The 26,825-nt window shown below is 41.3% G+C and overlaps 2 protein-coding genes across 9 annotated transcripts; one reads left to right on the top strand and one right to left on the bottom strand.

Moving 5' to 3' along the window:
• Window positions 1–834: 834 nt before the first annotated feature.
• On the bottom strand, window positions 835–8,799 carry CNEP1R1 (CTD nuclear envelope phosphatase 1 regulatory subunit 1). Of its 6 annotated transcripts, none has more exons than XR_008311258.1 (8): window positions 8,589–8,700; window positions 6,748–6,881; window positions 5,808–5,879; window positions 5,243–5,316; window positions 4,454–4,563; window positions 3,763–3,817; window positions 3,078–3,201; window positions 835–2,667 (listed from the first exon to the last, which is right to left on the bottom strand). XR_008311258.1 is itself a non-coding variant. In XM_053271035.1 (7 exons), exons 2-7 carry the CDS (start codon window positions 6,899–6,901, stop codon window positions 2,626–2,628), a joined length of 507 nt encoding a protein of 168 aa, XP_053127010.1. In that variant the 5' UTR covers window positions 6,902–7,131; window positions 8,663–8,799; the 3' UTR covers window positions 835–2,625. The 6 variants fall into 6 exon arrangements, 4 of the variants coding, with proteins under 4 accessions (XP_053127010.1, XP_053127008.1, XP_053127011.1 ...); XR_008311259.1 differs by having other exon boundaries at window positions 3,078–3,198; XM_053271035.1 differs by lacking the exon at window positions 3,078–3,201 and having other exon boundaries at window positions 6,748–7,131; window positions 8,663–8,799.
• LOC128334336 (nuclear receptor coactivator 5-like) lies at window positions 8,667–26,825 on the top strand. 3 transcript variants are annotated; one of them, XM_053271032.1, is made up of 12 exons: window positions 8,667–8,714; window positions 11,973–12,039; window positions 15,489–15,521; window positions 17,172–17,252; window positions 18,284–18,366; window positions 18,676–18,802; window positions 22,218–22,417; window positions 23,062–23,337; window positions 24,455–24,640; window positions 24,730–24,777; window positions 25,036–25,173; window positions 26,486–26,825. In XM_053271032.1, the coding sequence occupies exons 2-12, from the start codon at window positions 11,981–11,983 to the stop codon at window positions 26,542–26,544; spliced, it is 1,290 nt and encodes a 429-aa protein (XP_053127007.1). In that variant the 5' UTR covers window positions 8,667–8,714; window positions 11,973–11,980; the 3' UTR covers window positions 26,545–26,825. The 3 variants fall into 3 exon arrangements, with proteins under 3 accessions (XP_053127007.1, XP_053127004.1, XP_053127006.1); XM_053271029.1 differs by lacking the exon at window positions 8,667–8,714 and adding an exon at window positions 8,742–9,008; XM_053271031.1 differs by lacking the exons at window positions 8,667–8,714; window positions 24,730–24,777 and adding an exon at window positions 8,742–9,008 and having other exon boundaries at window positions 24,455–24,676.

Here is a 26,825-nt window from a genome sequence, read left to right as displayed (position 1 = left end):
TAATGCAGATGCTTTTAGGTAATGAGTGTCATCTTGAACGGATACTAGCCTGCAATTTCATTTATCTATGTAGGCATTTGTGTTCTCCAAATGTACACCCCGCTTTTCAAATAAAAATCCCCAAACGGCTTGCAGAATATGCAAACAGATTAAAATAAAATACCATTAAATCTTGCAGCAAAGATGGAGTAAGAGCAGCATAAAAATCAGGCTTACAGAGGTATGGCACTACCACTAAAGAGCCCCTGTCTCTGGTAAATGGCAACACAATTTATCAGCAGACCAGAGGGCAGAACTTCCATCGCCAACCTTGAGGTTTAGGCGGCTGCTTATGGGAGCAGTGGTCTCTATTTTAAAAATTAACATGGGTTTTTTTAAAGGAGAAAGTTTGATTTTTAAAATAAGCTGCTTTTCTCTTCAAAATATACTAAATTCTCTTTAGGCTTCTTCAGGACTAGAACACCCAATAATTCTCAATGATTTCAGGTGAGCCATGTATTAATGGAAAATCTTTACAACTATGTTTGGTTAAAATTCTATCCAATTAAGTAGGCTCTCTCTAAAGGGACCTCAGACCCTGGGTATTTGCTGCTGTCAACTGCTAGAACTATTATTCTGGGAATTAGCTCAAATTCAGCAGGAGCGTGAATTTTGCATGTGATTCCATGCATGTTCTGAGTGTACTAAACTTCAGAAGCCAAACTACTCTATGCATATGAAGTTTGAAATTTATGACGTTGACAACTTGAAGTTTTAGGGGCATTCGGTTCCAATAATTTCACATCCAACTTGCAGGGTTTTTTTGTTTTTTTTTAAAGAAGGCCAAACATAGGATTATAAATAAAGTGTTTATTTTTTATACACATTTACTACAAAATTTACAGCAGTTTAAGAACAAGAGGTGGAGTAAGGAGGTCGTACAAAAACTTTGAGAGCACAGATTTTTATTGCTGTGACCAAACTGAACAGTAGCGTGTGTGTCCTTTTGGTTTCAGATACAAGAGGTAACCTTGCTACCAAGTTCTACTTGGAGTCTGCTATTCCTATGCATTCAGATGCATTGTGCTCTTCCAGTTTTATACACTCTTAAAATAGCTTGAGATGGGGATTTTTAAAAAAGGCACAAGGAGGGTTAAAAAACTAAATTGCTCTTTGCTACTGTTTCAAAAGTCATACTGTGTGTGTGTAGCAGCCACAACTTCTGTTTTTAACACTTATGTAATAAAAATAGATTCAGATGGTTGTGTTTGTCTCTGAACAAATTGATTGCTTTCAGCCACCCCATAGTGAGGCAGGCTCCATGTGGGAGCTGGTCACTAAAGGATCATGGATTTGACTCCATACCTACTGTGATTTTTAAGACTTGCCAAGTCTTAAAAATCCTTCAAATGACCAAGTTCTGTGTCATGGGGGCAGCAGTGGAAGAGCCTTACAGGCCCAATGCAAATGTCATCTGATCATCTAACCACTGTTAGGCAACTGGGAGACCTCTTCAAGCTCACACAGTCCTACTTCCCTTTCAGTTTTGGAGCTAGCTATGGTTAGTGCTGTGCTGATGCTGACCTCTTCACCAACCACGGTTGCAGCAAGCCATGGTTTGCAACCACGTTTAGGAGCACATTTTACAAACTGTAGCTTGCTGCTAATTATGGTTAGTTTGCACTGGTATTTTCACTAATCCAATTTATAGTTGGCGCCAAATCTGAAAGGAAGGGGTGGGAACAAGCATGTGGGGTAGCAGGCCACTCTCAACTGCCTAACCATGGTTAGGCAAATCAGTCAGATTACTTCTGCCCTGGGCCAAAGTGAAACTAAAAACAACTGTCTGAATCCAGCCTAGAATTGTTAAATTTGTGGCACTTTTTCCCTAAGTCATCAAGTAATTTGAATCTGAAGTAAAGCAATACTCATTTCATGGCAAGACTATCAGTGTAAATTTCAGATCCAATACATCGTTCTTATACACTAGCATACTTAACAAGTTTAAAATATTTTTAAAAAATACACCTAGTAACATTGCTGAAAATATCAAACTATAACTCATGCAGGAACTTGAAGTACTGTATCTTATGGGCCAAAAGTTAAATTAACATATGCAAAAAGGGGGAAACGGTTTTTACACAGATTTTGGGGGAAAGAAAACAACAGCTGCTTGAATGAATAAGTGTATTGGTAAAAATCTGTGTGAATGGCAAATTTAAGTCTCTCTTCAAATACTGGTTTCTAAGAACAAATCCATACCATGTGTATCCTTTTGCTTTTCCTTCTTAATATTGGCATTTGCTTTCTATTTACAGGAGTTTACAGTATAAAAACAAGCATTTTTTGGTTCTTTTTCTGCATGAAGGAAGCACCTGGTCAGTGCTGATCCTGAAGATGAAACCCCAAAAGATAGACATTAATACTGCTAGGGAAGAAACTGAAACTGAAAGCACAGAAAACCAAAGAAAAGGCAAGGAGAGTCTGAATAAATATACCAGATGTTGAATGCATCATCTGTCAACCGTTAAGACACTCTGTACACAACTTAACACCATGCAGTCCTATTTGGCCTCATTATCTTCAAGAAAAGTCTTTTCTTGAAAGTTTCCAGGATAGCAGACAGAACTGAAGGAAGGTAACAGGTCATTGGACGTGAAGCCGAGGCTTTAATATGAGCTTTCCAGTCTGTGGAGGAAACAGCACATAATTTTATTTCACAGCGGTTCCTGTAGTTTTTATCACTTAGTTTAACAAGCAGGAATCTGGACACAGTTTATCCAGAATGCGTCAGATCCAAAGGTTCCTTCCTCTAGCAGAAATTCTCTTTCACTCATGGAAAGGCCTTTTCTGACTGTGACCTCGAATACAGAGTTGTTCTGTTCATACAAGCTGTTGTATGAGATTTTTAAAATGAACTCTTGCTTATGCAAGAATTCATGCAACAGCACCAATACATTTTCTCTTCCACTCACTTTGTATTTAAGCCATTTTTTTATTAGATTTAACTTGCTCTCTATTATATAGGAAATTACAATTTCCCAGCTGAGATTACTAAACAAACAAACAAAAATAGTTTTGCCAAAATTTGTGCTCACCAAGGTAGATAGCACTTCTAGATCTCAGCTGGTATTAGATCTGCCCCACTGCTTTTCCATTCCTTAATAATTGTATAAGAGCTTTTGCTTATTGTAGACTAACAGGGCCATTCAGGAGAATCTGCTAACATTACAGGAACAATGTTATTTTCTACAGAGGAATAATTATTCAGAGCAGAAATCGAGAAATTTTCCTTTACACCCAGAATGAATCATTCCAACTCCACCTGTGCCAATGGAAAAAAAATCAAGTATATATATTGTGAAATGACACACACAAAGACAGTTGGGGTTGCAAGACACTGGCCCAGTTCAGATGGCACATTTCCAGATGTCACATTCCCAGGGGGAGAGGGAGTACATGGTGCATTCCCAACACAATAAACAATGCCCTACAGGACTGGGAATGTGATTCATGAGCAGTGTCACTGTCTCTTAAAAGATAAAGAAAGGGGATTCTAAGTTATATCTGCATGAGAAGGGTTATCCAACATGGGTCTCCAACTGTTGTCCATCATTCCAAGCCACAATGCCGAAAACTAGGGATGATGGGAGTTGTACTCAACAATATCTGGGGAACCCAAGTTTGAGAACCCATTATAAGACAAGAAGAACTGTCTTGTCCCACATTCTAGTTTTGTTCCCAGCCCCTAAACTCACAGCTCGTGAAATCAGAGTCACTTACATCATCACAAGACATGTTGTATTCAGCCAAGACCGTTCGACATCGGGCCGCTATTCTGTACGGAATATGTCAAAGAAACATACAGGGCTCAAAGGCCAGACTAAGCAAAGTAAGACTTAACCAATGAACCAATGACTTAACTGTGTTAGGTACTTCTGGAGGAGGTTGTTTAGGATAACTATTCCACACTCCAGCAATTACATTCCCATCTGTTTGTCCAGATGCCCCATGCCCTTGTCAGCAGCCAGGTTTACAGAAAGAACCACAATGGGGAAGAATTGAAGAGTGATGGGGTAAGAGCCCCACCACACCAAAGCAGATTACCAGCAAGGCCACTCTCTTATTCATTTTAGACTTCTAGCTATATGTTGGAAACAAGTACCATCAAGAGTTTTTTTCCTAGGGAGGACAGTATCATCTACTTTGAAGTGGCAGGTGCCACCCTGGGAAGGAATGAAGATGAGATTGCTTGGATAACGCTGTCACACAGAAAGCATGCAGGAGTCTGATCCCATGCTCCCTCCCTTGGTACCAAGAACATAATCCCCCCCCTTCCATGCTCCCTCCCTTTTTGCCAGGAGAACAAGAGTTAAAAGCTCTTCTGCAATGTGTGGACATAGTTTAATAAGCACATCATACAGCAATGGCCAGTTATTTCTTTTTCACCTAGAAGACACTTTGAAAAGGATACATTGAGGGCGCCACCACTCTTTTATGTATTCCAGCAAAAAATAAGCCTATCAGAGTAATACAGCTAATTGTGAAGAATGGATGGTTCCATAAAGATGTGAAAAAGGATACCTAGGAAAGAACCATATGCATACCATTGTTTCAGTGAGACAATCTTGAAGTTAAAACACTTCAGTCTTTGTTTATACCACAAAGCTTAGTAGATAATGACAAAAATATCACTGTGGTCCATTTCTGGTGCTTTTATTCACAACTCTGCTTCTCCTTACTGAAGCTAATCTGATTTTAAAAATCTCATAGCAAAGGAGAGCTGGAGAGAAATAAAGGAGATGGAGTGCTATGCATTTGTTATTGTGAAATTATCCTCCATTCTATGCAAAGCTGGAAATGTTGCAAATTCTATTCCATCTCTTGCCTTAACTATCACACTTGCAGGCAGAATGATATCTTCAAATTAGTTTTCATACATACTCATAAAACAGCATCTAAATGTCTTGAATTTGCATATTTGGGGGTTTAGTTTTGTTAACGGTTGGAGTATTTTTCTTCATGGAAGAAAAAGGCCTTCAAGAGACATAATGGAAACCGTTAAAAGGACTAGAAGGCAAGGACCAAAGCACCAAGAAGCTATGAACAAGTGCAATGAGGCAAATATCTCTACTATCCTCCACCTTGTACAGTCCAGCTATTTTCACATTTTTCTATCCAACCAGAGGGGCTAGAAACATGGATCTTAAAATAAAATCAGTAAGAACATAACTGAGAATCCAGCATTAAAATTTTTACCCACCTTCTGTGTTTCTGGATCTATTAGCCAGTTCCAGGCACCAGTTGCTGTACAGACTGATACCACTATAAGAATTACTGTTGGGAAATGAAAGTGTTAAAAAAAACATATCCACACAACATATGTGGGTACTAAGTATAAGGATATGTAACTGAAACAATTACATATTTTTCCCCTGATTATTCATGCCTTCATTTCTCTTCCCCTCCTCTACTGTCTCCTTGTGTCAATGTCTAGACTGTACACCCTCAAAACAGGGACCTGTCCTTTAATTTTTTGAGAAATGCCATGCATATGGATGGAAGTATAGAAATGAACAATAATACCATACAGAGAAATCAGAAGGTCTGAGTGACTCATAAGAGACGTGATAAAATCTCATCAATTCATAGTACGGTAAAAGGTGCATGAATTCATAGTACACAATACATCAAAGTAACTGAACAATGCTTATTTAAAAAAACACCCCAAAACATTAGACTTTAAAATTCAAGCCTTAAAATATATGTATAATTTGATGCAAACATTAATACACAAATCCCAGGTTTTCTAGGCGAGTCTGACTTACTTCTCCAACGTCCTGTAGCTGGTTGCAAACAGGCTATGTATTCTGTAAGCCTTCTCTCAAAAGCCTTGAGATCTGAAAGAGAGGTGGGTGATGAGGAAGCAATCTAATTAGGCTTCACGATACAATGAACTGCATTTACAACAAAATGGGTGAAAATGACAGGAGTTGAATCCAAGTATTGTTGCTCAGTGACTTCTTCCCACAACACCATGCTGTAAACCTCTTGAAATGGCAATACCCACTCATTTCCTCCGATTTATAGTAAGAAACTGGATAATATGGGATTGCCTGCCAAAGGTGCTGGGCACTAGCATCAGTAGAAAACGTTAGGCTGTTCCTTTTAATTCCAGCTTGCAGGCTTCCCATAAACCTGGCTGGCCTCTGCAGGAAATAGCATACTGGACGTAAATGGACTTTTAGTCTGATCCAACCAGTGTTCCCTCTAACAGGGATTTCCCCAGATGTTGTTGACTACAATTCCCATAATCCCCAGCCAAAGACCATTGCAGCTGGGGATGCTGGGAGTTGTAGTTAACAAAATCTGGAAATCCCTGTTAGAGGAAACAGTGGATCCGACGGAGCTCTTTTCTATGGGTGGGCGAAGAGAAGTTGTTAAGTGACCAGAAAACAAACAAAAGCAGCCCATCAGGTCCGCTTTTGTGCTTTTAACCCGATTTCCGGCGGGGTGGGGTGGCGGATACTTAAAGCTTTGGAGGAATTGTTGAAAAACAAACACTGCCGCCTGTCAATGTCTGCTGATAAAGGCACAGCCAGTGGGAAAGTTGGCAACCCAACCTCACCGAGGAGAACATTTACACCTGAAAGAGCCAGTGGGCAGTTCCAGATTCTTGCAACCCAGCCTATTTAACAGACATTTACATGGGGAAGGGAGGAAAGTCTCCCCAGTTCCCGACCTCCTAGGCCTGAGACCCCCAATTACCTTCCGCCTGCTCCAGGGAGTTCATCTCGAGAGGGGAGGGAGTCACAACTCTCAACCAGCTACGGGCGTCCCCAAGTACATAGCCAAGCCTTTGCTGTTCCTCCTCCTTTCCACCGACGTCGCCCCCCAACTTCCTGCATAACAACAAAACCATGGCCTCTTCCCATTGGACAGGCTACCCCTCACGCTAGCCCGCTCTTGAACAAGCTTCGTCTCCATTGGACATGCTCAAGGATGGGCAAGAAGCCGAAAAGGAGAGGTTAAGGGAAGAAGGCGAGAGCGTGCGCATGCGTGACGGAGGTTCGTTGCCAAGGTGTGCGAGCGGTTTCATGTTTGCAGAGCTGCTGTTAAGTCGGATTTGGTTTTTTTAAAAAAACTTGTAGTCTGCGTTTTAAAATAAATAAATATAAACTTTCTTAAGCAAATCTGATTTTTCCAAGGAGAAGATAAGATTATAGTAACGCAGACAACATACAATAATATATCATTCAATCAAACACAGGAGAGTAACATATGAAAAATGATTGCATAACCAGAAATAAGTATTGATGCATTTAAAATATTTTCAGCCAAATGACGGATTTACGGTTGGGGAACAAATAAAAGGATCTGAGAATTGCAATAAGTATAACAGAGTAGAACTATTCACATAGTGCATTTATTGTACTTATTGTGTGGGGTCGGACTCAGGGGATGATTTTGATCTGCCTGTTCTGGATGGGGTCACACTTCCCCAGAAGGAACAGGTACACAGTCTGGGGGTGCTTCTGGATCCAAACCTCTCCCCGGTGTCCCAGGTTGAAGCAGTGGCCAGAAGCCACAGGCATATCAGCTTCCGTTGATACGCCAGATGCATCTGTTTCTTGAGATAAATGACCTCAGAATAGTAGTACATCTGCTGGTCACCTCCAGACTTGATTACGGCAATGCACCCTATGTGGGGCTGCCTTTGTATATTGTCCGGAAACTGTAGTTGGTCCAGAATGCGGCAGCCAGGTTGGTCTCTCTAGGTCATCTAGGAGAGACCATATCACTCCTATTTTAAAAGATCTACACTGGCTGCCGATAAGTTTCCGGGCAAAATACAAGGTCTTGGTTATATCCTATAAAGCCGTAAACAGCTTAGCCTCTGGATATTTAAGGCAGAGAATGTCTTTTTCACTATTAGCCACACTGCCCATTAAGATAATCAGGAGAGGTTCATCTGCAGTTGCCACCAGCTCATCTGGTGGCTACTTGGGGACTGGCCTTCTCCTCTGTTCCCATGCTCCCTGCTGAAATAAGAGCCTTCCCATCTCTTACAACTTTTATAAAGGCAGTCAAGACACATTATTATGATTATTATTATTATTATTCACATTTTATAGCCCGCTCTTCCTCCAAGGAGCCCAGAGCGGTGTACTACATACTTGAGTTTCTCTTTCACAACAACCCTGTGAAGTAGGCTAGGCTGAGAGAGCAGTGACTGGCCCAGAGTCACCCAGCAGGTCTCATGGCTGAATGGGGATTTGAACCTGGGTCTCCCCGGTCCTAGTCCAGCACTCTAACCACTACACCACACTAGCTCCTGAACCTTTCTTCACCCAGGCTTTTAATTAGATCCAGTTTTAACAGTTTGATGGTTTTAAATAGTTTTAACGTTTTAAATTCTAAAACTCGTGCAATGTTTTAACCTTTTTACTTGTTTGTATGGTTTTGTCCGTAAACTGACCGGAGACTTGCGTTTTGGGCGGTATACAAATATGTTAATTAATTAATTAATTAATTAATTAATTAACCACTCGGATTTATTTGCTTCTGAAGATGATTCGTCCTGATGTGATGAGAGAGTTTTATTTCACCTTTCCCCCAAGAAGCCCAGGATGAGATTCATGCTTCTATCTCCTCCTAGTCCTTTCGCCCTGACAACCATCACCTTGTGTGGCTCGCTGGGGAGGGCGAGGCCGCGCCGTTGCCGTGGCAACCAGGTAGGCCCCGGGGGCGGGGGCGCTGTCCAGGGAGGCCGGGCCGTCGGCCGCCCGAGCCGCGACTACATGGACGCCTTTTCGGGCCGCTCGCGGAAGAGGCGGAGTCGGGAATGGGCGGGAGCGTGTTGCTTTTATTTTTCGCCGCCGCCGCTGCTGCCGCCGCCTCCGCTGTTGTGCCCTCTCTCTTGTCGTAGCCGCCTCAAGAGGGGAGGGGAGTTGGAGGAACGGCGAGGAAGGGGAAGAAGCCGCCGCCGTTGTTGATGCGGAGGGCGCTTCTTGGAGCCCCCCGAACGAGTGAGTGGAGCTGGAGGAGAAGGGGAGGGCTGGGCTGGGCTGGGGGGGGCTTGCTAAGAGGGGGGGCGGCCCTTGCTGTGGAGGGCCCTACCCGGGGAGGGGTTGGAGGGGCCGTCGCTGGCAGCCGCTGGTCCAGGGAGGAGCGGGCGGGGCAGCCATCTTTTCTCCCCCCATCCCAGTTCCCCCCCGCCCGGCTTCAAACGTTTCCTTAGCAGGAACGGTGTGTCTGCCGTCTTTGTGAGTACCCTAGACGCGTCTGTGAAACGAGGTTGGGGTGTGTGTGTGTGTCTGTCTCTGCTCTCGGTGCAGGCAGTCCTGTTGGATCGGGCCCCAGAGGGCCCATCTGGTCCAGCCTCCTCTTCCCCCACAGTGGCCCACCAGCTGCCTCTGGGGAGCCCACAGGCGCTATAGGTGAGGGCAGGCCCCCCTCTCGTAGGGACATGGGAAGCTGCTGCCGTATACGGAGTCAGGCCCCTGGACTATCTAGCTCAGTATTGTCTTCACAGACTGGCAGCGGCTTCTCCAAGGTTGCAGGCAGGAGTCAATCTCAGCCCTGTCTGGGAGATGCTGCCAGGGAGGGGACTTGGAACCTTCTGCTCTTCCCAGAGTGGCTCCATCCCCTGAGGGGAATCTCTTCCAGGGCTTGCACTTCAAGCCTCCCATTCAGATGCAACCAGGGTGGATCCTGCTTAGGTAAGGGAGCAAGTCAGGCTTGTTAGCGCAAGGCCCGCTCCCCTTGCAACTGGGATTATCTTGCCTTGGAGGCTGGAGGTGATCTGTGTATGTGTATTTCATGTGACTTGGAGATAGATAAGTTTATTCGGTCATTGGCCAGCAAATGACTTGGATATTCTTCATCATCATCATCATCGATCAATTATCTCTTTTCAGGGAACTTGATTGTCTGTTTCTCTCTCTTGCCCTGCCCCCACCTCCTTTTAAATCTCACAACAACCCTGTGAGGTAGGTAAGGTGATTTGGCCAGAGTCTCCTAATGGGCTTCACAAATTTATGGCATTTCTCCCCAGCCCTTCTCTCAAGGAGCTTGTGGGGGCATACCTGCCTCTTAATTTCCTCACTTCTCATTTTCAAAACAACCCTGTGTTTCACGGTAAGCTGAGAGTGTGTGACTGGCCTGAAGTCTCCCAGAGCACTCCCTTTTATTGATGACACTTTAAATCCCATCCTTGTTTCAAGGAACTAGGGAAGGCATACATGACATTTTTGGTTTTTGGGGGGCATTTTTGGTTTTTCCTACATTTTATTTTCACACCAACCTTGTGAAGTGAGAAAGTAACTGGCCCGATGTCACCCAAGGAGCTTCAGAACTGAGTGTGGATATGAACTTCCCCCCTCCTCTAGTGTATTCTTACTGGTACTTGACACTATGATAAGTGGATTTTTTTAAAAAAGCTTTGCAGTTCTAACTCTTCCCTGTCATATTTAAATGTAGGCTTTAAGAACCTTTCCTTTCCTCCCACCACTGAAATGACTTTGCTTGTAAAAAAAAATGCCCAGTAAAAAAAGACTCAATGAAGAAACCTAAAATGTATTTATGATGATCTCATTTCTATAATATGTGTCTCCTTTCTATAGTATCCTTAATAACACTTTCACATGAATGTGCTTTAAGGCATTGTACAAAGTGGAAAAATACACTCCGTGTATCAATAACAGGAAAAACAAAAACAAACAGAACAAGTCAACAACAAATAAAACTAATTAGGCATACAGTAAATATACCCAGCAGCTCATAGTAAATATAAGAATACCTATATTAGACGGGTCAAACAATTGCATATTATAGAGCAGCAGTAGAATAACAGCAAATTGAGAGAGGGTGAATTGGGTCATAAAAATACCCACTAGAAAGCAACTTAAACTCTTCTCTAAAAGCAGACACCATTGGCTTTTGGGATGATAGAGAAACTGGGATTACAGGAGGTCACTGAAAGAAGGTGTTAAGGAATATGGTTTAGTGGAGATGTGGTTTGTGATGGTGTGAAATCTCCTGTTGGTCCTGCTTGAAGGTAGGGTTATTAAGTTGTGGAGATGATGATGAACTTAGGGCTAGCAGACTTTCTTCTCCATCCATTTTCACTTTATTTTACGTTCACGCTGCTTTTTCTTGGTATTTTTAAAATATCGGACATGATTTGCATTACATGTTGTTTCCCCTTTTCTCTTTCCCCTTTTCTCTCGCAGTACCTTGCCATCTAAGTCCATATTTGCATAGTCTCACCCCCCATGTAGATAATCACATTGAACTGGCAGCCTGTAATTATCAGTTGCACTTGCTATGCTGAAATCCCCATGAGAGAGTAAGTGTTCTACCCAGTTGTGACGAAAACCATTGGTGTCTGTCCCTATTGGATATATATTTTGTAAAGTTGTATGAGTGATCAGACAAGAGAATTAAGCCCACTATTACTCACTTAAGGTGGGATCTAGCTCCTGCCCCCAGAATATCCCACTGTGGGCTGTGCAGAGAAAGGAAGTTAGTTGGTGCCAGAAAGGTAGAAATCGTGCAAGTTTCACATTGCAGGAGAATGCAGAAATAAATCTGACATCTAAACCATATGACCCAAGGGTGTGAGGGATACTTTCCTTTGCATTTGAACCAAAAACATCTGGAGAGTGTCCCCCAAAAGAAATTCGAATAGAAAGTAAATCTAGCCTATCCACTCTGTTGACACTTATTTTTGTAGTCAGTGTAATGGGAAGAAACTGTGAGTGAAAGCATGCATGTAACTAATGAACTGTTCAGTTTCAGGTAAGAAAACGGATATTTCTAAAGGGTGGTTGAACAAGTTGCTTTTGTTTTCTTTCAGTAATGCTGTGATTTTTCTTCTGACTTAACAGGGGGTTAATTGAGGTTTATCAACGTGAAGGTAGTATTAACTTTATTTGGGGAATATTTTTCTCATTTTACTTCAGAGAAAATAATAGGGTTTTTTCCTTTAGAAATTAAAATGTCCTCGTGGATCAAAGTAACTACAGATCAAGCACAAACACCTGTTGCAGAACAAAGGTAAAAACAAAATTTTATTATCATTGTTTTCTACAGATTAGATAGAATTTTCATAATCCTGGAAGCTGGCTCATATTGTTTCCCAAATACTTCCACTTTAAAGAGTTAATGGAATGCTCTTAATTTTGTATTTCTAACATAATGGCCATTTCATTTAAAAAAAAAACACAACCCAATGCACTTCGTTTGATAGCACTCATTTAAATAGGAGGAAGGTAGTTTGCATTTAATAATGCGGGGGATAATTCGATTGATGTCACTGATAATTGTGTGCATAACTGTCATCGCAAGTATAAACCTTCTAGAAGTTGGAGTCTGTTTGTTAATGTACATTATTCTGCTTTCCCCCCTCCTGTCATTGTATTAATTTCTCATTTGTTTATGCCAAGAGGGTATTATCAACCCAAAAGCTATCATAGGATTTATTTGAAATGTTAGCAGCAAAACAACCTAATCTTAGTGTTTGCAAAATGTAAGTGCACATAGGTGCATATTGGAACTGAGACTACGAAGGGTCCATATGTACACAAAATATCTTGCAGAACCAGACAAAGAGTTCATTTAATGCAACTTCCTGTTGCCAATATATTAACAAAATACTTAAGTTTGATCAGGGACTGTAAAACCTGCACGTTTCTTAACATGCAAACATTTCACTGCTAGTGCAAGTTGCTTGATGGTTAGAAAGGTGGGAGCATCTGGCAGTTTTTGAGCAGCAGTGAAAATGATTGAAAAACTTATCTTTCTGTTGTTGCTATGAATTTCTTTCCTGGCAGTATTAATAAGAACCAGCAGTAACTTTTCTGATGACCTCTTAGGACCAAACTAGATTTTGGGGCAGCTGCATGTTGGTTAAACAAGTACTGTATGTGCCCCCTTTGCCTATAAAGAGGAGGTGGGGATGGGGTCTGCCTTTTATACTCTAAGGAATGTGTGAGAGAAGGGAGCAAAACTTGCCCGACTCCTCTGGCTTACCCCTCTGTGCTCAGCTGCTTTAAGCATTTTTCTCTCTGCCTAGTTCACTTCCAGTATAGGAGCTGGGCTGAGGAAAGACAGGTTAAAACCAGAGAAATGCACAGGTGGATTTCACTCTTCTCTCTTTTGCACTATTAGTATTAAAAATTAGGCCTCCACCCCTGCGGTACAAGTAAACAGGGCAAGCATGTCCACACGGTTGCCTCAAATGTCTAGTTTGTATCTCAGAATAGGATGTCTGTCTCAGTCGAGTGGTGAGTAGCAGCACAACAAAGCAGATGTTTCCATCCAACAGAATGGAAATGCAAAGTAGTGAGGGCACCGTGACACTAGTTTAATTGCAGCCAGTAAACACAGGCGACCAGTTCCCCATTTAGGTGATAAGCGACCACCAAAGATTGTTAGGTCATCTTCAGCTGCACCCGTCTCTTGACATTGAGCAGAATGAGTCAGTGGCAAACTTCAGCAAGGGAAGCTTTTAAAAGTGACACCCCCTCCCCGCTTTAGTGAGAAACATCCAGGGCTTTGAAAGCATGAAACAAGTTCTTGTTGCAGAGGTAAAGCACTTGAAGTATTTTATTTACTGAAGAAAAGTAATAGTAACCTTTTTTTAAGGTGCTAAGAATAGCTTTCTCAATCACTTGCTAGCAGCTGCTGTGTTGGTGGTAGGTTACAAAGAGAGATCTTCACAAGTAAAATCCTTAAGCATATTTTTATATATGCATAATTTTAAATTGTCTTAAGGTTTTCATTCCTGTTTTAATTTGTTTTATGATTTAAACTGCCTGGGGGTGGGCGTTTGAGGCAGTGTACAAATATAATAAATAAATTAAATACATACATACATAACCCTTATCCAGAAAATTAACTTCCTTTTGCTGGGTCACTGTCAGATGGCTGTTGTCACTGCAACATATTCCTTGGTAGTGTTCTAGGTAATGACTGCATCTTGGTTAGTATTCCAGCTAGCACGTGTCAAGTGAATGTCTGGTCCAGTGGGGCACTTCTGCAACTACAAGGACAATTTAAGAGCACCTTTACTTACAGTGAGAGATTGATGTTAGATGCTATATTTAGTGTACTACCATGCTGGACAGTATACTGAACATGGACCCTTCATGGCTCCCGAGGATCTAAGGCTGCTTATTTGTGTAGCTAGAGGGGCCTCTGGTTTAGATATCCCTGAAGGATTAAGCATACTGCTTCTAATGTTCAAAGTTAAAACAGACTCATCAGTGGAATTGAATTAGTTTTTATTTGTTCTTGAGAATAGTTACAGCAAATGAAGCAAGACCCAGCATCTATCCTCCTTATGCTGCCTCTGGTATTTGGCAGATCTTTCCAGACTGTACATCTGTCAGCCTGTTCTTTAGATGGGCTTTTCCACCCACACCTGTACGGACTTTAAACCTAGGAACTTACACAAAAAATGTGTAGATTAACTGGATTGCCTAGTAATAAGACTCATCTGGAAGAAGAAGTAGTAGTAGTAGTAGTAGTAGTTCCTTTCTTGCCTATGTCTTGGCTTCTGTGCCTTAAAACTGCTACTTTGTATTTTGAGTGTATCTAGTAATATTTCTTTGGCATGATTAGCAGCCTGTGATGTCCTTAATTGTCTCTATTCCCAACCTCTTTTCTTCCTTTTATGCAACATAACTTTCTAACCAGACTTGCTGGTTTAAGCTACTGAAACTCTGAGTTACTGTAGATATCCCTCTTACGGTGCGCTTAGAACATCTGCTATTTCCAGAATAATGGGATTCTTATGCATTACCCTTTCAGTTCATTATCTTGAAACATTTCTGAAGTTGCTTTGCTCCTGTGCTTAAATAATTTGTTGGTGGGTGGGTTTTTCAGTGACCCCATTGTGAAGAAATTTGCTCTAAGGATTTCTTTGGTATTTAGCATGTATTAGCTAGATTAAGTCAGAACTTTTTGTAGTCCCTTAAGGTCTTCCATAGACCTGCATTATGTAGTATAGCTATTTTACATGTTGCATGTAGTATGCTCTCTGAAAATAGTTTTTCAGGAAATACCGCTGAGTCAAGATTTGTCTCAAGAGCTGATACAGATAATATACTCATGATCTCTGAAAAGTGGTATTTTCAGAGAGCATATTATGTGCCACCTTTTGAGACAAACCTTGACTCAATATTTAAACTGTATTTCTGAGTAACATGTCACTGCTCAAAAATTTAAAGCTAGACATATGGATGAGTTTGTACACACTGCTTTTATGTTTCAGACTAATACAGGCAATATCATATTTCTGCTCGATTGCCATTTTTCTTTACACATAACAGCTTTATGTCTATCTTTTCAGTTTATCATGTCTTAAATAATTTTTGTGGTTGAGTAAAGTCTTTATTTTTGGAGAAAAATGTGTACCTTTTGCTATAACATGGATGTAATGACTGCTGCTTGCAGAATATCTTTTACATAAGTAACATTTATTTGTTTCATTTTGGGTTCAGGCATAGAGCAGGATGGATTCCACGACTTCTGGAGTAAGTACTCCTCCACAATTGATGTGTTTAAATTCTTAAATACCATTTCTACCCACTCTCATATATAAGGGTGCTCTTTTATGCCCTTGTAGTGGAGACCAGTACATATTCAGTTTTAGACTATGATTCTTTTAAGGAAGCCCACTTGAGACTAATCTCCCCCTTATTGTCTACTTGTCTGACACTCTGATGGTTTTTATTTGAAGTTTTTATTACTTAACCCAGATGAAAAAATTATTAATATAGTGGCCAGGTTTTGTTTTATAATCTGCAAAACTCAATCTGATTTTTAGCAATGCATTTCATAAGTAATTTATACATTTCTCTCTTCTCTCTTTTTATTTTATTTACATGATGCATTGTTTGTATTTCTTTGTATATTGGTCTATGACTGTAATAAAGTTCTGTCCTGTTCTTTTCTGTTCTGTTAAAAATTAAAGAGTTTACTTTTCCACCCTGAGCAGAACACCCAAAGTGTTTTCCGTTGCACGTTGATACAAGTTAACCCAATGAATAAGTTTTACTTTTCAAAGTCCAAAGTTCAGAACCTTTGTGTGTGAGAATCATTCTTCTCCAACATTTGTGTGGTCATGTAGCATCTAGTATGGTGGGACTCATATATTTAATGTCGTCTTTTGGCATCGCTGAAATTGAGGAGCAACTAATTTTGAGCAAGGTTTTTGTAGATGAACATCTTGGTTTACTAACAGTGACACCTTTGGGGCTGTCAGAATAACCTAAATTGTCCTTGGCAAGTTCAGATTATTTTAATTATGAATATGTTGAGATTTAGCAACTCTTAAAGGGCCTTGTGCTATCTAATGCAACACTTCATATCTGAGCAGAGGTGTGACTATAATTGAATGGGTTGGAGGATGTCTCTGAGCCTCTGAAGGAAAGAAGCAACAGCTTGCTCTTGACTCTCCATTTCCTGCCTCTACTAAGAAGTAGTTGGGGGAAGGGACCCATCTTCACTTTTTGTCCCAGGGCCCATTCCCTGCTATACCCCTGAGGAAGTGATATTGTTGGGTGTAGGCAGCTGCCTTTATACCAAGTCAGACCACTGGTGTTTCTAGCTCAGTATTGTCTGCACAGACTGGCAGTGGCTTCTCCAAGTTTGCAGGCAGGAATTTCTCTCAGCCCTATTTTGGCGATGCTGCCAGGGAAGGAATTTGGAACCTCCCACATGCAAGCTTGCAGGTGCTCTTCCCAGTGAGGCCCCATCCCTTAAGGGAATATCTTACAGTGCTCACATGTAGTCTCCCATTCATATGTAACCAGGGCAGACCCTGCTGAGCTATGGGGACAAGTCATGCTTGCTACCACAAGACCAGCTCTCCTCTCCAAGTTATGTGCCCTTTGTCTGATGTACTCTTCCAAGAACTTGCCTGAACCAGGATTGTGGAGGAAGAGAATGAAGGACTCTTCAGCCAGTTTTGCTAACGCATAGCGGAGCTGAAATTGCTGTGCTTCATGACCACTTTCAGTGTTTTGCTAGATCAATGGCTCCGTTCTACACTACATGAATTGACATTTGGAATTTCCTGGGGGAAACTTGTTGTTTCCTTCATATTGATATATATTTAAGAGCTTTATTACAGCTAAAGGATGTTCTAATACTCATTAACTTGTATTTCTTGCTCTTTCTAGCATAAATCCCTACAAACCCTTTCAGAAGAGCTCCTATTCACCACCAGATGGATATCCAAAGGACTATGAAGATGCTAACAGGTTAGAAAGTTCCCCCCCCATGCTCATACATATGTGAATTCTAACCTATCTTCATCTCAAAGGTTTACGTCTAATAACTATGGATTGCACAGGAAGTTGAGATTTGTTCTTTACAGCTTGACTGTAACTGATCATCTCAAGACAAATTTTGAAATAACCTCTGCTTCTAGGACGGGCCCAAGTATCAGACATGTCCCAAGCGAAGCCTGGCTCTGGCGCTCCTCCACCCCTTTCGGGGGTGTTCCCTGAAATTCGTCCTGGCTGGCTGGCTCTGACAATGCATGTGCCTGTGGTCACCCAGCTGGCTCTGGCTTCCTGTGTCAATGGGGGCGATCTCCATCACCCGGCTGGTTGGTGCTGGCTGGCTGACTCTGGTGTGCACACTGTTGGCAACCCTTCTCACATGGCGCCCTAGGCAGCTGCTGAGCTTGCCTAGCAGGTGGGCTTGCCCTGTCTGCTCCCCAAAGTCAACTTTATTGCAGCTGAGTGGCTTTTGACAGTTTTTCATGTAGACACTAGACCTCTGAAACCATCCTGGATTTTATTCATTTACATACCACTTTTCAGTGTAGAAAGCTTCTAAAGTGTCTTACAGAGAAAATGGCGATGTCATAACATCTCTTAAAGTAGTAATAAATACATAGAACAAATGGAACTACCCAGGAAAAAAACATGTCCCGCAAATCATCTTGCTCTCCCATACACCCTAAAACCTGTGTCATATACTTTTATGCCTCCTTTCTTACAGTTTCAAAGTTAAGTGCCTTCCTCAAATGTATTGTGTCAACACAATCAACCACATACCACCCCACCACTCCCTTGTCTCCTAATGACCAAACTTATCACATCATTGACAATGTTTAGTATCAGCATTGCCTTATAAAACCAGCAGTGTTCTTTACTGAGAATGATTGTGCAGATATTTAAGAGTTCCTCCAGGGTACTCTAGTAAGAGGACCAACTCCCTCTTAAAAACAAGAAGAAAGTATATTTGAATCTGCCTGTTCTGCTTTTGCATTTTGTATGTTTAGTTTTGAAGAACTCTTCGGGCAGCAGTATCACCCATCATCAGGGACTGAAGATAATTTTGAGAGATATCAATATTCTCAGAAAGGTAAGAGGAGATTTCTCTGGTGACTTGTAGTGATAAAATGGCTCTCATTAGCCCTTTAGGATATGCCGAAATAACATTGGCGCTTAGATTCAGTAACTAAATCCTAACACTTGGTCTGGAAGTCCATTTTCAAGCAAGGCACTCAAATACACCCATAGGTCCCAATCAGATATATGGGAGTTAACATTTACCTTTCCACTAACAGTAAATTTGCCATTTTATTAGTAGATATGGGGAGTGGAGTATTTAAGATTAATGGATGCTTTAACAGCAGCACTAATTTCTCAATGTATTTGGATATCATTTTAGATGATGACTACACCAAGGATGTTCATCGGGACAAGCTGTACATGCAGTTTTACCAGCAGATAGAGAGAGAATACGACAGAGACAGACCTTCAGACTGTGTCATTGTTTCCATCAGCAAGGATCAAGCGTAGGTCCACTGTTAAAACTGTTTTGTTTTGTTTTTAAAAAAACACCCTCTAGCTGAGCTTTGAATGAACACATTAATGTTTAATTTCCTCTTTAGCATGCAATTGTAGTGAATAGTTCTGGAGTTCTTGTCTTTCCAAAAGTAATTGGATGTAACTTTTTGTAGCATTGCGAGCCTAAGGATCAAGCGACTACGTGTGATAGCAGAAGGCTTGTGTCTGCCTCAATCACATGTAAAATAGGGGTGGGTTGTTAGAGGAGTGTGGTGAACCTTTCCTCTTCCACAGAGAGATCCTAGAGGGAGTTCTAGAGAGGAGTAAGAAGGTAGGGAGAAGAGTTTAGCACCTCCCATCCAAACTGCACTTTGGCCATTTACATTGCAACCCTGTCCCTTTGCTTTACATGTGAATGAACTAGACCTGCCTTTAAAGACGTAGGTCTACAGTGACCCAGTGTAGTTTGGATTTTGGATTTTGCTCCTAGTGGTAATGGCAGGGCTTAATCTATGTACATTCTGGAGTGTTAAAAGAGTAACATTTTGATTCTTAGAAGTACTCTTTTTAAATGGTTCAATGTAGTCATGGTAACTTAAGATGCCTTTTCAGTTTCCCAGCTGGGCACTTGTGTATAAAAACTCGTATAACTGGAGCACACCCACCCCACAGTCACTTATGGATCTGTGGAGTATACAGTATTAACTAAGCTCTGTCTCATTGGCATATTAATTGATTGTAAATGCCTACATTCAGAGATTATCACTTACTGTTGCTTATTATTATAAACATTTCCTTTTTTGATGTCACTTCTTTCCTTGATTGCCCGAAGTACATAACTTGGAATGTCTGCTTAACAAATTGTCAGTATCTAGTTTTTTTAACAATATTTGTTGACATTTTTAACACCTTTTTAAGGTGAAAACTTAGTTCATCATCCAAACTGTGTAGCTGCTGAATGAAAGCAACTCAGGAAGTGCAATCTAGATATACAGAACCATAGATATTGGTAAAGTTGGTGATCTGGTTGCTCACAGTGTGAGGTCTTGCCATTGAATCATCAGTGTCTGTAAGCTGATTTTGAATGTTAGGAGCATCAGTGCAAACAGTATATTCTGCATTTGATATTGCAACATCCCATGTTACCACTTAAATAGTTTTTTCCACTCTCTCTTCCTAAAACAAAATATTTGCTGTTTCTCATACACACAATGATTCTAACGGGTTTTACACTAATATAACTTTTTTTCTTGAACTTTAGTACAAAGATGCTCATCAGCTCAAGGCAGACTTCATGCTTCTGTCTTTGCTAAGCAATGAACGTTTAGGAGTTCTGCAACATTTCAATCCAGCCGCCTTCCCTTTTTGTTCCCCTCTGACTATTCAGTCTTATGTGGTGATAGGCTGCCCAGAGCTTCTTAATTTTCACCCTTGAACCATCATCCTGAAATCTATTTACACTTCTCAGCATAGTGTTCAATATTTTATAAGGCACTTACAGTCGTGATTAAAGCACCATAGTTTGATGCTGCTTTTTCTAGTTTCACCATAACTGGATAGTTTATTCACCTGGAATATAGTGAGTATGCTTGATGATGTTTAAGCACAGATGGTTCCTTGGATGTTACACCACTTAAATAACATATAGCGAGTGTATATTATTAACGACCTCTTCCAACTCCACATCTAGTAGCATGTGCAGTTGTTGGATATACTTGTGCTTTTGATCCATGTGCTCTTAACATTTAGCAGCCCATTCTCGGGAAGTCCTTTAGAGCTAGATATACTGGAGTGTCAGTTATTTGACCTCCTGTTGGACTTGTTCCTGAGGTCTTCAGAGATGTGGCCACTTGGCCGCCTTTCTCATTGTATAACCCCCTACAATCTCAAAACTTGGAAGAATTCTGTAGGAATACACATTAAACTTAAAATTCTTGTCCAAATGTAATAAAATGTTCATCTCCATTCATACTTTTCAGAGTCAGGTGACGCTAATGCATGTCCTTAAAGCATTCTTGCGTCCTAGCATCTGCAAAATAGGTAACTCGTGCTTCGCTTCACGGGCACAGGGTTTTAACTTCTCCAGTGGAAGTTCTGTATTAATTGCAAGAATACATTTTTATTCATGCCCAAATGAATCAGCCAGCATTTCTGCAAAACTGTTGCAAAGAACAGAGTAAAGCACTATTGTAACTATATGCTACAACACAGTATATCATCTTCTTAAGTTAGATGGCTGCCATTTCATGCCATCTAATTCAATCAGCTTGGACATGCTTTTCCCACACCTTTTTGTCCCCGGTGAAATGAGAGCCTTTGAAACAGAGTTCAGGTCTATAGTTAACATGAATTTACCAAGAATCAGAAGCCTAGGTGCTCTGATATGAGTCTATAATGGTAAACATGGATTTGACTTGTAAAGTGTCATGCAATACCCTTTGCTTTAAAAATGTATGTAAAATCCTAGAACAGAAAACCAACTTGATTATGTTTACTTTTTGTCGTCAGTGGTCCTATTACTCATTAGGTACTAAACAAATGTCCGTGCATACACTTAAAAAAAAATCACCTTCCCCCCCCCCAACATGTACACTGATCCACTCTTTAAACTATCTGAGAAACCAAATGTCCACAGATGCTAAAAAGCGTGACCACCAGTGCAAACCTTAACTACAGTTTTTCAGAGTTCTCTTGAAATGAGAATTGGTCAGGAATTGTTCTGTGCTCTTGTGCAGTTCAACTACATAACAGCAATAGGACTTGTGCAGAAATTACTGCAAGGTTATCCTCAGTGTGCCTTAATTTAGAATATCATAGAGCTTTGCTTTGAAGGTTCCTCAAGGCAGGTAAAGGCTTCACCATTAAGTTGTGTATGATGGACAAATCCATGCTTCCAGTCGGGGAGCACAAACCCAAGGGAGAATATTCCCTAACACATAATCTAGTGTATATGTAGAAGTTAGAATTAAAAATGGATTAAAATTACGCAATTTCTAATTATAAGATGAGATATAAACTTCTATATGTACACCACGGTTAGGGAACCCCTTGCTCACACTGGCACTCTATGAAGCTCTCATGACACAAGTGATTGACTGGTGCTGCTTATCCGTGCATCCTGTCCATGTCGTCTCAGAAGTGAGCAAGTGCCACCAAATTCAAGTGACACTTGACTCCCAAGCCAGTCTGTATAGAATTGCAGCTGAAGTCTGCAATCCTCAAAACCAGATTCGGTCATTCTTGCCATTTCAAATACCAAATATATACTGTTAACCGATCTGTGCTACTTCATCTGATATAATTAGCCTTGTACTCTTGAGTCTCCCCAACACCTACCGAATGGCAACCACTAGAAAGCTGGCACAGATTTCTAAAAAAACTATTATTTGTAAAATAACCTGCTTCTTTTTTTCTTCCTTCAAGGGAATATTCAACAGCCATAGGCCATCGGTTGCAAGATCATGGCCTTGTGGTGGAAATGATATACCTTACATCTGAATCAGGTCTCACACGTGCCCTCCAAGAAGTTAAAAATGATGGTTCCCCATTTTGCGTTCTTGTTGAACCATCCAATGTAGCACTTTCCTCTTGCACCGTAATCATGCTTCATCAGAGTATCAAAAGTAAGTTTAGCTTGATTCAGAAACCATCCCCCATTCAGAATGACTACCTCAATCTTTTCAACACACACATTAAAACAGATCTTAAGCTGGGGTTATACTTCTGACTAGAAATTAAAAATTCTTGAAAATGTTACTGAATGTGCTGAAGAAAAGCATTTTTTTGTTAAAAACGCATACACTTGTACACTGAACAAAGTATATTCCATCTACATATTTGGACCTCACTTCCCCTCTTTATCTTTAAAACTTCAGGTTTCATTTTCCCGCTTTATCTAGGGGGTAAAAGGGACCTAAAGTAAACTGGGGTGGTGGGTTTTTTTTTAAATTACCACTTCCACTAATTCCTTAGTACTATTCCTCTCCTCTCCAGGAATTATTTATAAAATTATTCCAAGCATGAAATTAACCTATTTTAAATGAGCACACTTTTCAGGCACTTAAAACACATACACATTACACTTAATAGCATTGGCCATGCTTGTACTGAATGATGAACATATAACATTCAGTTAAAAGCTGAAACATACAAATGTTGAAATTAAAGTTGGCTTAATTCCAGAGTTGAGTGGTGCAAAACCAGGGTTTTTTCTTTGTCTTGTCTTGATGTAACATTTTAAAACGCAAGGTGTCTCTCTTCTCCATAGTACACCGTAATATGCCCATGGAGGATGCGTTGGCTCTGATAGCTAAAGAGTTTAAGAACATTTTTGGTGGGCGCGAGCAACAGGAACGCACAGAGATTTCACACAAAGCAGCTGATCTGGCGGATGACTACCTAGAACGGGCGGTCTATGAGAGTTACCATGTGCCTCTAGGCATTAGACATCTCCTCTTTCTGTTAAGTGAGGGAAAACATTTATATCTGGAAGAATTGAACTCAATAAGTGACTACCTGAAGACCAGGAGAAATAAGCTTGAAGGTATTCATGATTTCCCCGCTTCTTCCCCACGAATATCCCTGTAAATCCCACTATTCCAAAACCAACTCCTGCCAACATTCTATATAAACATTACAAAATGAAGTTAAACCCCCATCCATAAAATCTCCATATGCGAATGCAGACACTTCATAAAATCAGCTTACCTCTTTTCTTTGTAGTCAAAGGGTGCTCTTACACACACTTTATAAAATGGTTTCCAGGTAGTATTTCCAGTAGTTATTACCAGAGGGTATGGTGGTGTTTAAAATGGATTCACAGACCAGTTGTGTACACACGTGCTCTTACGTACTCAGCACAATGGGCATGCATACAGCTCATCTTTTCCTAGACACCTCTCAAAGCATATTCTGATCACAATGCAAAATGGGGGGTTAAGCCCCTTTCACACAGAGGTAGGTGGAGGGGAATACAGTTGGTCCCTGTTGTCTGGGGTAGATATTACTACTTGCTACATTTGGGAGATGGCAATGGTCAATCCCTCCTGTATTCTACCCAAGACAACTACAGGGCTCTGTGGTCGCCAGGAGTCGACACCGATTCGACGGCACACTTTACCTTTGCATTCTTATTGGTGGGAGGGCATGCATTTTTAGCTTCTGGAGGGAAGCAAGCAAGCAGTCAAATTTCTCACACAGCCACAGTTCAGGAGAGGTAGCTGCCGCCACATGGGGAGATAACAGAAAGCACTCTATGGACAAGCCCTGATCTCCAGACCAGTGGTTGAAACCCCTTCCAACTGTCCTTAAGAGAAGCCACTTTCCTTGTTCACTGCTTGACTTGTGGTAACAATCGCATTTCACGTGGCAAAAACCATTCCATGTATATTTAAAACTAAAGTGCTATCTTAACATGCGGGAAGACACCGGCCACTGTATTATCAGATTCTACATCTAGAAGTTTTCTCCTTAAAACATGACTTCTGTAAATCTAACTCAAGCCCTTGTAAAAAGATGCTATGTGCTTGCCTAACGAATGGAACAGGCAACTAAAAGAGTATGTTCCTCCCATAGTGAGCAGCAGAACAGCCTTTCCTATTAATAAGCTGGATGTTCTTTGAGTGTGTGCTACTTGCTAACTCTTCATTCTCCTGAACCAGGCTTTGTTGCAGAGACGGAAGCTTTAGCTGCTGTGGTCAAAGAAGCCATGTACCCGGCAAGTAGCAGGCCAAGCACTAGTGCTCTGCCCCAGACTCTAAGCAAACCGCCACCTCTTCTTCCAACACCTGGCCGAAATCCTGCATTAGGCCCGTCGGCTGTACCTTCCGCTAAACCTGCTTTGTTGGGTGAGAGACCATTGGGGGCCCTCCTTCCAACACCGGGTTGGTAGATCTATTAATTTCTTGGCATTCTTACTGATTTTTTTTTCTTACAGTGAAGCAGGGAAAGGGAACAGAAAGGTGGAAGTGGCCAGTGGTTAACTGTGAGTAGAGCTGATAGGAGATAAGACATCCCCCCCCCCCCCGGATAATGAACTATGTAAATAAGCCCACATGGTCCATAGGATCCATTAAATAAGTAATGCCTATATATCTCTTGTTGCATGTACAGTGTAAATTTAGTATTTAATTCTTTGGATAAAGCTGGAGGATTGCTAGTCATCTGTTGCTAAATACTAAATACTTCCTGAAGACACTGACTTAAATAAAAGTAAATTGTTGCTGGTTTTCCCGCAAAACAGGTGCAGCTGGCCCCAAGGGTAAACCTCCACCTCTTCTAACAAAGTCTATGAAAAGGCCAATCATCCTGTCTCCTTCTCCACATCTGCCTTCAAAGCGGCCACTCCTCGCTGGCAGACCTGGTCTTCTGCCAACTCCAGGTGAGGGCTGGGCAAACCTGGTGCTTACACAGAAATGAAAGGGAGTCGTTTTGCTCTTCTGATCACCATCACTCTGGTTCTTGTCTGAGAGGTGGTGTGGGGTAGTAGAGAACAGGGTTAGACTACAACCTGCATTCAAGTTCCCACTCGGCTATGAAAATCGCTTAATGACCTTGAGCTAGTTGTGATCTCTTTGCCTGACTTAGGAAGTGATGGTGATGAAATGAGGTAGGGGAGGAGATCTGCCACATACATCACCTTGAACTCCTTGGCCAAACCATGGTTTTGCATTGTGTGAGTCAGCCCATGGAACACTATAGAATCTGAGCCATCTCAGCAACATTGGATAAACCAGGTTTCTTATTTCTCGCTGTTGGCAAAATTAGTAGGATTCATGATATCTTTTTTGGAAATAAACTTGAAGAAACTGAAAAGTGTGTTAAAAACCAATTAACTCCAATTGTTGGTCTGTGACATATTGGCACAGGGCGGGGTGTGGCAATGATTTTTGCTCTCTTTAAACCTCTGCCAAACATTTAGAATGTTGTTGTCGTCTCATGATTGCTTCCTATGGGACAGGAAGAACCTTAGGCTAGAATTCCCAGGAAAGAGACCTTAACCTGAACTTTGCTCATTGAGAAGCCAGTTGGAGTAGAACTGAGCTTGATGATACCATGGATGTTGGCCATGGGCTATGTAACCTGTCTGCCTAGCCCTTATCATTGTGAAGGGCCTGGAAATACAGCTGAGCAGTGCTGCTCTTTTTCTGTCCCCACTGCCAGCAGTTTATTTTCTAGAGACCCATCCAAAATCATCTAAAATCCTGTGAAAGGCCAGATACAGCGTTTGGCATTTATCATACAAATTAAGACCACGTTGAAGAACTTCCTTGCCTTGTTCTGAGCCATAGTATTTGCATCTCTTGGTCACTGAATGAAGTATGCTACTCTGCATATGGCAAGGTTTCTCAAATTTGTTGATCTCAAACCTTCCTCAAAGAGGCTGCCCAATCATGGCAACACTGTTTACGCCGCCTCTTTTTCCATTCGTGGGTATAACAAGAGAATATATGGTTCCCAGCACCCTTAAGATCTTTGGGGAGAAAGACTGTAGGAAAAGCAAACACATGCACAAAGGGGGCTGCTGCGTGATGCCCATCACTTTCCGATTTCAGTGTTAAGTTCTGAAATAAAGGGATGCTTTTTGTCACTCCATATCTTGCGGCCATCACCCTAACCCAGTCTGATCACCTTCAGTTCTAAAATGTGAAGGGCCAGCAGGCCTGCATTACTTACCTTTTTTCCTTTCACAGCTGCTCAGGGAAGATCAGTGCAGCATCATTGGGTACCCAAGCCGAAGTTCCTGGCTTGACTGGACACCTGGATTAGTAATGGAATGGAATAGACTATAATCCCTGACAGCAACGGTACCCTCTTCCAAGACAGCAGAGCTGGACAAATGTGTGGTGTTCGTACACTGGTCAAGCTTAAACGCTTCTCATTTTTTGTTGTACACATTCCTGAGAACATTTTCTTTTTTTAACATTAGCGGAAGAGTGAAAATAGATGTTTGTGGAAAGATCAGTATTGTAGATTCTCAATACAAATGTTTTAAATTGATACCATCCCCCAATAAATGACTTATTTACGTGA

Source organism: Hemicordylus capensis, chromosome 9, assembly GCF_027244095.1.
Source record: "Hemicordylus capensis ecotype Gifberg chromosome 9, rHemCap1.1.pri, whole genome shotgun sequence".
In the NCBI taxonomy this organism is placed as follows: domain Eukaryota; kingdom Metazoa; phylum Chordata; class Lepidosauria; order Squamata; family Cordylidae; genus Hemicordylus; species Hemicordylus capensis.
The sequence above is the reverse complement of the archived record's forward strand: the minus strand, read 5'-3'. Positions and strand labels throughout refer to the sequence as shown.

Coding starts and splice junctions, on each gene's coding strand:
- CNEP1R1 (XM_053271033.1), bottom strand. CDS start 8,659: ATGGTTGTCAGGGCGAAAGGACTAGGAGGAGATAGAAGCATGAATCTC. Junction 4,564..5,242: donor TAGATCCAGAAACACAGAAG/GTGGGTAAAAAT, acceptor GTTCTTTCCTAG/GTATCCTTTTTCACATCTTT. Junction 2,668..3,762: donor ACAACATGTCTTGTGATGAT/GTAAGTGACTCT, acceptor TTTCCTCCACAG/ACTGGAAAGCTCATATTAAA.
- LOC128334336 (XM_053271029.1), top strand. CDS start 8,975: ATGCGGAGGGCGCTTCTTGGAGCCCCCCGAACGA. Junction 18,367..18,675: donor ATATCAATATTCTCAGAAAG/GTAAGAGGAGAT, acceptor ATATCATTTTAG/ATGATGACTACACCAAGGAT. Junction 22,418..23,061: donor GCTTCATCAGAGTATCAAAA/GTAAGTTTAGCT, acceptor TCTTCTCCATAG/TACACCGTAATATGCCCATG.